The 10,340-nt window shown below is 33.8% G+C and overlaps 1 protein-coding gene across 1 annotated transcript; it reads left to right on the top strand.

Moving 5' to 3' along the window:
• The first annotated feature begins 301 nt into the window (after positions 1-301).
• On the top strand, positions 302-832 carry LOC143577053 (transcriptional regulator SUPERMAN-like). The gene has a single exon (XM_077061002.1). It carries the CDS (start codon positions 302-304, stop codon positions 830-832), a length of 531 nt encoding a protein of 176 aa, XP_076917117.1.
• The last annotated feature ends 9,508 nt before the right edge of the window (positions 833-10,340 follow it).

The following is a 10,340-nucleotide window of genomic DNA, read 5'->3' as shown; positions in this document are numbered from 1 at the left end:
CTAGTATTTAATAGCAATATACATAAGTAATGAAAAAATTGCATAGGGAATAACAAGTTCTTTTAAGGAGAGGACTGAAACACCATCTGGATAGATCTGTGGTATAGATATGAGCAAAAGGTACCCTAGTCAGGACAAGAATTCTATTTATAGTAAGTAGTCACCAACTTTAGTGAACTAAATATCTTTACCCCTTCCTCCCTTCCATTTGAACCTCCATATCCTTCATCATATTTCAACACCCTCATCCCAGTTTTCCAATATTATTTTCTTACTGCTTTCTTCTTCCCAAAGAGCTAAAATGGAGGAAAATGCAAGTTTGAGTACTAAAAGTAGCAGGCTGAAAGACTACAACAATGTACTAAAATCAACAAATAAAGAAAGTACTTTTGGTGAGTTTTCATGGCCTCCAAAGTCTTACACTTGTAGTTTTTGTAAGAGAGAGTTTAGATCTGCTCAAGCACTTGGTGGTCACATGAATGTTCATAGAAGGGAAAAGGCTAAGCTTAGACAAATAAATCCTCAAAGATATCTTTCTCTTTTTCATCCCCAATCTCAATTTCTTGATCAAAACCCTAAACCTAATTTCACAACATGTTTATCTTCAAACACTTCATTTCCAACAATGTTCCCACCCTTCACATATTCATGTTGTCGTCCACATGTTTTATGTCTTTCAAAGCCCGAAGCAAGAACTCGAAAACCCGATCTAATGGAAGATTCTTCTCATGGAAAGGAGGGCATGATTAATGTTAAGAAGTTGGACATTGGTCTGCTTGTGGAGCCTAAGTTTGATGATTTGGATTTGGAACTTCGACTTGGGTGCTCTTAGGTTACATTAAGTTATTTTGAACAACTTTAAATCTTTAAAGTTCATATGATCTTGTTTAATCTAGAATATGTCACTATATAATCAGTGTTTTGTTGCTTAATCTAGAATATGTTTTGTTGTTTTGGAGTTCTTACTACAAAGTTGTAATATTGTCTTTGACGTTTGAATTATGATTATGATCATGATTATGGCTTAATATTCAAAATTGCTTACTTTTACTGGTTTTGATCATAACCTTTGTTGAAGATCACGTGTTCTACACAAACTATGATTGATTTGATCTCGTTGATTAGTAATGTAATAATAGGTCTTGTAAGTTTTCTCGCAACATATTCTTATGTTTATTTTTTTCTTACATTCTCACTGATTTGCATATTGTAAAACTAATAAATTTAATGAGAAATCTCAAAGAAACTTTTTAACAAAACTCGGCCCAACTCAATTTCTTAAACCATTTAACATTTAATCTATCGATTAATCGCATGTTCACACGGTTAAAAATTTATCTTGGTAAGCAAACCGATTTATTTATCTATTTACTAACAATTGTTATATGTTGTCGGTGACATTTGTTTCGGTCAATGAGATTTTTAATTGTACCTAGCTTGTATATAAACTACACAGAATGATATTTAACTAAGTTCATTAACAGGGGCCTAATTAAAATTTAAACAACAAATTTCTATCATCTGGGAGACTTGAAACCAACGTTTGATAGTTCATTAGCAAATGCAAAGCCAAAACACTGATGGTCTAGGAGGTATGGATTCGAGTCTCCTTGATAACAGAAACTTGACGTTCAAAAAAAACTTGAGAGACTTAAAACCAAGACTTTCCAATGCAAGTCCTAACCCTTTAGTTTTATTAAAGGTTTTGTCTTGCAATGCCAGAAGACTAGTATTAATTAGATTCAATTGCTTACATAGTGTAAAACAAGTTTATATGTTTCTAGTTGCAATAAATGTAAAAAACAAAAAATAAATATTATTAGTTACCAAAATAATGAAAAGCCATTACTCCATACCACCTTTAGGTGGAAATGAAAACTAGAAAGAATATGACGACATGAATTTATGATCGACAAGGAAAGGTTGATAATTGTCGGAAGTTAATACTCATATATTCAACACCATAACACTAGCAAATATTGCCAAAAGCAATAAGTTAATAATCTTATTTTTCAAATAATAATAATAACAATTAATACCTTTCATTTTCTTTGCAAACTTAGTAAAAAATAGAAAAAAAGAAACATATCAATGTTTTTGAAACAAGCATTTTAAACGTCATACGAAAAATCAGTTCTTAATAGGGTTTTTTTTTTCTTCCTCTTCTTTTTATTTTCCTTTTGTGCCATTAAGAGGCCTGACTAATTAAGATATAACATCTAAAACCTGCTCATAATTAAGAGACTATATGATCGAACCATTAAGATGTGTCTTTTAAATAAACCAAGAACACTTTATCTCTGACCGATTCAACTCTTTCCTCGGTAAAGTTAAAACAAATACTACCATACATCCGACGACGATTTTTTAACTCGTATATTTTCTAGTTTGAGCATGAAATTAGTATTTGAAAACTCAATGTGCCTATCAAATTTTGAAAATGATTCTTTGTCGAAACAAATAAAAGCACATATCAATTCTCTTGAAAAAGTGAGTGAATGACTTTGAATGATTTGCAACCTGAAGACATAATATTTTGCATGTTCCCAACAACGTGCTGGTGGCTGGGTGTCAAAAGGTGATGATGAGCTTTAATTACCTTAAACAGTTTTGGGATGCAGAGTTTCAAGTCTTTCAACTCACATTCTTTCCTTTCCTGGAAAACTCACACACTAACCATTTTGACTCTTCTGAATATGCCCTTCTCTCTAATCATTTTTTTCCTTTTTAACCAGACCAATTTACCCTATACAAATCTATGTTAATCACATCACTTTAACCACAGTATTTTAGTCTATATCTTCGTTTATTTATTTACATAAAATGTAACTTAAGTTTAGAAAATATAATCTTCAATGTAGGTTCTCTAAATGGATCTCAAGATTTGACTCGGATCAATCCGTGTTGTTGGTTAGCGGAAATCACCAACGACACTCGGATCTCGGATCTTAGTTTGTTTGGTTTATTTGCTTGAAAGAGAGAAAAGGAGAGAAGTGGATGAGAGAAAGAAACTTCTTTATTTCTAAGAGTTGTGAAAAGGGGTTGGAGTTAGTTAGATAAATGGGTTAAGTGGCCCTTTTATAGGGTCCCCATTTATCCAAAACTTACAAAATAAACCTACAAACTAAACGTATCGAGTACGTAATACACCGACTAAAAGCAAACTAAAACGACATATACAACCCTAAAAACAATATATAATATTGGCCCTACAATCTCCCTCTAGGATTGAGTATGTCGAGAAACCTTCGTCAAGTTCTTTGCTTCGTCTTTATTTCTTGAAACTTAGTACTTGTCTTAATCCAGGATCTTGAACCAGATTGGATCTTGAACAGTTCTTTATTTTCCAGTCTTATAGACTTGAACTTCAATCTTATTTTCTGGGAAGGATCGGCAACAACAAATTTTAGAAACATCAGATGCGGGAGGCTCGACATCTAATTTTCTCTTGTTGACTTTCTTGAGCCAACTGGTTTCTTTCCTTGTCTTCAGAGACAATCAGTTCTTTTTTTAGGTTCAATCACCAACTTTCACGTTCTCGTTTTCTTAAGTATTTCAACATCTGCAACTCCAAGCAGACTTGATCTTGATCTACCTGTCCATGTATAGCTGCACAAACCTTAGAACGATAAGATTCGCTCATAGACCCTCTCGAGGGTCAAGAAGAAATCGTTCATAGGCCCTCCTAATTTCAATCCCTCAACTTGTAAATGATTTGTTTAAGTCCCAGAGTTCTAACGAACTTTGCATGAACGACCTTGACAACAAAACACATGATTTTGAATGAAACAAAGTTTAACAAAATATGTACGAACATAATAAAAACTTAAAATCTTTTTGGCATTTTCATATATTTTAAATATAACGAAAATATATACATAACATTTTGAAGTTAAAACTAAAATAAAACAAAATCTAAATAAACAATAAAAGATAGGAGTAAATATGAAATTAATATTATATATCAATAATATTTACAGAAAACGTTTACTAAATTATTTTTCTGAGAAAGATCACAAGATGGAATCACATTATCTGTTAACGTTCTAGATCACACTTCTATTTGGACATTATTATGCTAAGAACCCAAAGTCGATTGTAGATATAATTTGTTCACTTTAAACTTAACAAGTATTTTGATGTCAACATGATACGTTAAGGTACAATTAGGCACAATGCTTGTGTGGTCCCCATTTAATCCGACAAATTACATACTCCATCATACCTCGGGCTTAATTTGCTTTCACATGTCACCTCAACTTGACTTAAACCTTTCTTAGTTGATCACAGTAATCTTATTAACACACTTGACACTTTGACTTTGTGCATTTGAAACTTTGTACACTTAACTCGATCTAGAAAGATTAAAATAAAGCAGAAGTTAAGGCCATAACAATCAGGTCGGATAATACCATATTATCGCGCAGAGAAAGTCCAAGGCTTGAACAAAAGAAAGAAAATAAAACAAAGCAGAAGATTCAGGGCCTTAACAATCAGGTCGGATAATACCATATTATCGCGCATGAGAAAGTCCAAGGCTTGAATCAAAATAAATGAAGAAATAAAGCAGAAGTTAAAATTTCTAGAACTGACTCTTTTTCTGACTCTTTTTCTTGATTTTTCTTTTTCTTTTCTGACTCTTTTGTTTTTCTTTTTCTTGCTTTTCTTGACGCTTTACTTGACTCTTTTCTTGACTCAATAAAAATTAGACTCAATAAAAATTAAAAATGACACTGATTTTTCATAAGACAACTGTGATAAGGTAAAGAGAGGCTTGGGTATGACATGTTTAATTGCATTTCAGCCTTCATTAATATGACTTTAGTTGGAGTCGGCAACCGCTTCATAACGTGTAACCACTAGCATAGGCAGATATTTAAGTTTATATCAATATGACACTTACTCATTTGTCAAGCCTATCTACACATCACGCAATGATCTTGTTGGCTTTTTATCTACTCTTCTCATGTGCTAGAATCGTTAGAGATAATTTCTTATCATATTCCAATGGTCGGATCAATTTCTCAAAATTTTAAAAATTTTAAATATCCGACTCCCTCTAAGCAGGAGCTCCCTCTAAACGGGACAATTCCTTTTAGATTTTCTTAAAAGTAAGATAAAATCTTTTTGGTAAATCGAATGATTTGTTTTTTCTTTTCTTAAGATGAATTGAAAATCTTTTTGGTGAGTTAAACTTAACTCGTTTTCTCCCTCTAAAATTGTGACATATTTGAAAAATATTTACAATTTTATATACAAAAAGATAGATAGTTTGTTTTAATCAAAATTGATCATGCATATCTATTCGACCCGAAATTCAAATCGAGCATGATAGATGGTTTTAGTGAAAAGATCAGCAAAGTTGTTGTCAGATGGACTATCTTAAGCATGCATTATCACATTGTATGACAAAGTTAAAGAGATTCAAACCGAGATCCAACAGCTGATGTTGGATCCATCACTTGAGAGAAGCAGTTGAACGAGGTTGGTTTGAGAAACGCTCGAAAAGTTGTTGTTGAACCATTTAAACAAGGCTTCCCTTCCATGAAGTTTGTCCTCCCATGTCGCTTATGAAAGACTCGAATCCGCCATCAAATGGTTTAACATTAAATAGCAAGAGTTCATCTCTCATTATATGTCGGGTGCAATTACTATCTAAGTACCTAATACTATTGATAGCCCTCTTTGATTGACCCTGCATGCACTAAGCTTTCAAATAGACATGGGTTCCCGGGATACTTTTGTCCCGGGAAGGTCAACCGTAAATCGACCAAACTTGATTTTATTTCCTGAAAACCATTTATTTCTGTTGGAGCCTCACTTGATGAAGAGCGGTCCTTAGGAATCCAAGCAAAAAGTTGTTCCTTGGTTTTGGCAATTTTAGACTTCTCTTTTCTTGCTTTTGAAACTGTTTTTGGTAAATCCTCAGACTTTACAGTCTTTGGATCCTTTTTGATTTTATCCTTCTTGGTTTTCCAAAAAGGTTTCTTTTTATGTTTTAATTTATTTACTTTGGATCTCACATCCATTTCACTAGGTTCACTATCAGCTTGATCAGTCCTTGAATCAGGGCTACTAAAAGCTTTTTTTGGGGACTGACTAAGCCGCCTTTGAATATCAAGCTGTTGCTTGAACCAGTGCTTGCAATGTCTTGCAATGTGAGAAGAGTGACCACACACAAAACAACACTTTCTCCTGGGAGTGCCAAAGAACTCATCTGAACTGTAATGTGGTTGGTGTGGTGGGAAAGGTGATCCATGGAAAGGAACATGATTATAAAACACATTTGTATAATATGGATCAACAAAATTTTGTTGATAATGACCATAGTAGTTGTTATCACAGAAGTTGTATGACTGAGGATCTCTTGATTGATTGGTTGTTTGAGAAAATGATCGTTTATTTGGTGGAACATATTTACAAGAAGTACTTGCCTTTTCATTTTCAAAAACTTTGCTTTTACATGAATTATCCTCAGTCTCACAACTTGATGATGAACAACTTGATATGTTCACCTCAACAGGCCTACTTTCGTTGACACATTTTTCAACAAAAGTTTCATCACAAACGGTTTCATAATCTGAGTCAGAAGAAGAACATTCACTTTCATTACGTACATCATTACAACTGTCTTCACTAGTGGTTTCGCAAAATACAGTTTTTGATTCCGACATCAAACATCCCTACATGGATTCACAAACTTTATTACAAACTGAATTGTTAATAGTTTTGGTTAGATCCACACATGATTCAAAACGTGGTTCTAACTTTCTTTTTAGCTTACAACCCAGGTTAACCGTCCCACATTCACCACCATTTACATCACCAGCTGCTACACAAGACACATTGATGTCAGATTTATCAGATGATGGGACTGGAGCAGCAGTTTGAGAGGCAGCAGGAACAAATTTCACTGGCGTTGGTATTCTACCAACCCCGTATTCCATTTCTTCTTCTGGAAAAGTATTATAGCTAAAGTGGGGCAAACTGGTGTAGTTATCATTGAATGGTGGTGGTACGGCAGTGTAATCGTACCCCAACCCCGCTTTAACATTAGTACTTCTCTGGGCTCCAATAAGATCATCTAACTTCTCAGATGATGCCTCAAATCTTTCGACTTGTTTTTCCTTTTCTTTCTTATCAGAAACTTCGAGTTTTAATTTCTTAATTTCTTCTTTTAAATCATTAATTATGTCTTTATAATAAATGACATTATGCTTTTCTCGAAAAATTTCAAGTCTAAGATTAGCTACATCATCGTGATGAGTTTTGATCTTTTCAACGTAGATCTTGTCAACTTTTACATATTCAGCATTTAACTGACGAAGTTTTGCATTTTCTTTCAAAACTTCGTCTTGATGATATCTATAGTATGTGACTTTTTTGATGCATGCTTGAGAACAAAGATTGTGATTTACCTCATCAGCTGGTGATGTGTCGGGAATGATAGGACATGCATGACTACTTTTACCGGCAGCACTTGTCCCAACTTTATTTTCTTTGAACTGATTGTTCATTTGGAGCTTATCTTCCATTATTTCAAAAGACTTGATGGTAGAGGCCAACTCTGAGAGTGTCATGGTATACAGATTTGTGGTTCTTTTGATGGTAACCACATTGATGCTCCATGTATAAGGCAGTGATCTCAACAGCTTCATGTTGATCTGAAATAAACCATTGATGATACCAACACTTTTCATTTTGGTGACGAGTGACTCAAATCTGTTGATGAGAGAGGAAATCGATTCTCCTTTAATATGTGTAAACATGTCGAACTCTCTTTTCAATATTTCCTTTGGGCTTTCTCCCATATCCAGATTTCCTCCAAGCTTAGGTTCGTAAGACATTTTTTTTAATTTTTTTTTAACTCGATTAGATTTATTTTTTTGGAAAGAGAAAAAAAAAATTAAGTTTTTTTTGCTACAGTACCGAGTTGCTACAGTACCGAGTCGCTACAGTGTTTCGCATGAGTTGCTACAGTCCGAGTCGCTACAGTACCCCCCCCCCCCCGATGCGAAGCGATTGCTACAGTACCCGTGCGAAGCGAAGCGGTTGCTACAATACCCCGTGCGAAGCGAAACGATTTGCTACAGTACCCCCCGTGCGAAGCGATTGCTACAGTACCTCGGCGATGCGATTGCTACAGTACCCGATGTGATTTTTTTTTTAATAAGAATATAGCACCCAAACTTCCAAAAAGTCAAAAAGACTTTAGTATAAAAATCAATAAATCGGCCTAGATCTGAGTTTTAAGCCGAATCTAAGCTCAGACACAAAAGTATAAAATACTAAAAACTTGGATTTAGTGATTCTTGTGTATTTCTAAGGTGTAAGGGACTCCAAAAGAGATGAGTAATACGAAATCAACCTCAAATCCAACAAAAACTAAGATCAAAACCCGAAAAGTTTGACCCGAAAACCACAAAAAGTCGAGCCGAAAGTTCTGATACCACTTGTAGGTTCTCTAAATGGATCTCAAGACTTGACTCGGATCAATCCGTGTTGTTGGTTAGCGGAAATCACCAACGACACTCGGATCTCGGATCTTAGTTTGTTTGGTTTATTTGCTTGAAAGAGAGAAAATGAGGGAAGTGGATGAGAGAAAGAAACTTCTTTATTTCCAAGAGTTGTGAAAAGGGGTTGGAGTTAGTTGGATAAATGGGTTAAGTGGCCCTTTTATAGGGTCCCCATTTATCCAAAACTTACAAAATAAACGTACAAACTAAACGTACCGAGTACGTACTACACCGACTAAAAGCAAACTAAAACGACATATACAATCCTAAAAACAATATAGAATATTGGCCCTACATTCAACAAAATGAATGATTTATATACATATATGCATGTAAACAAACTGAATGTTCGGTGAACCGTTCGATGAGAAGTTCGCTTGTTTAATAAGTGAACGGCATACACAAAAGCTTATGTTCATTTAGTTAAACAAAGGAATTGGAACACATGTCCCATTCGTTTGTTTATGTTTGCGAACGCATGTTCATTTAATTTCAATTATGTTTGTTCTTTTACGTTGATTTATATATGTTCGTTAGTTTATGCTTGTTTAAATTTGCTCGTTAATATATTCATTTAATCTTTTCTAGGCACATCACAGCTTAGTCTAATGCTAATGACTTTTTTGGTCCAACACATTGTTCTTCATATTTACTAATAATTGCTTTTAACTTAGTTAGGTTTATTCATCTATGTTTAGTTATGTTCCTTACTTCCATTTTCATATTTACTAATAATTGCTTTTAACTTAGTTAGGTTTATTCATCTATGTTTAGTTATGTTCCTTACTTCCATGAATCGCTTGTTTATACTGGTAACAACAACATATAAACGAACACAAACACACTCATTTCTTTAACAAAACATGAACAAGAAAACCATTCATTTAATTATCCCCTGTTCGATCGTCACTTTAGATTCCAAAAGAAATAAATAAATTATTTCTTCTTATCTATAACGGAGCGTTCAGTACAAATCATTAACATTACAAATATCTCGAGGACCGAAACCGTATCACTTGGGTTTCTTTCTTTTTTTTTTGTCTTATAAATAAAAGAAAAGTAATTAAAACAATGAAATGAAGATGATTTTATAACTAAGATGATTATTATACAGTAATGGTCATATTGAAACTTATAAAAATACTACTTTTGTTAACAGGTTTTAATTATTTAATAGGTTTTGCTTGTTGTAACGACTAAAAGACGCATAAAAAGGAATGCAGTCAAGTCATTAGATCTTTCACATCAAGGTCATTCATAGCTTATGTGGAAGAGATTTGTGAGAAGGATGGAAAAGGCAAGTGTTGTGGTGGTTGAGGTGGAGGTCATCCATCCTTGAAGATCCTTTATCATGGATGGTGAAGGATGGTGATTTGTGGGTCATTCGTATTGATGATAAGGAAATTATGAGGTTGTTTGTGGGAAGAATGAATATGTTATTGTTGTAGGTAAAAGTGTTTGTGAAAAAAATAAATAGAAAGTTGATGTGGCACGCTGGCTAGACTATTTATAGAGAAAATTACTCTAAACTAATGCGGACGGTCTTATGACATTAAACAATCCGTTCAACGAACAGGTATAATAATATAATAATAATACTACTAGTTACTAAAAGTGTCTATAAAGTGTGTATATTGTGGACGTGTACAATGGCCCAGTCTTAACTATTGGGCCTGGGCCTGGCCAGTCCAGGTACTTACATTTTAATGGTTCTAACTTCTACCCATGAGTCCATAATACACAACCAAGATAGAATATCAATTAACTAGCTTTAGAACACGTGTGATACGTGAATGTTTAAAAAAATACAATTAAGCTATAAAA

Source organism: Bidens hawaiensis, unplaced genomic scaffold, assembly GCF_021521415.1.
Source record: "Bidens hawaiensis isolate Kalapana, Puna unplaced genomic scaffold, B.hawaiensis_p1.1 tig00028459_1, whole genome shotgun sequence".
NCBI lineage: Eukaryota > Viridiplantae > Streptophyta > Magnoliopsida > Asterales > Asteraceae > Bidens > Bidens hawaiensis.
This window is presented reverse-complemented; position numbering and strand designations above follow the sequence as displayed.

Bases quoted from the DNA above. Each gene is read 5' to 3' on its own strand.
- LOC143577053 (XM_077061002.1), top strand. From the start codon at position 302: ATGGAGGAAAATGCAAGTTTGAGTACTAAAAGTAGCAGGCTGAAAGAC.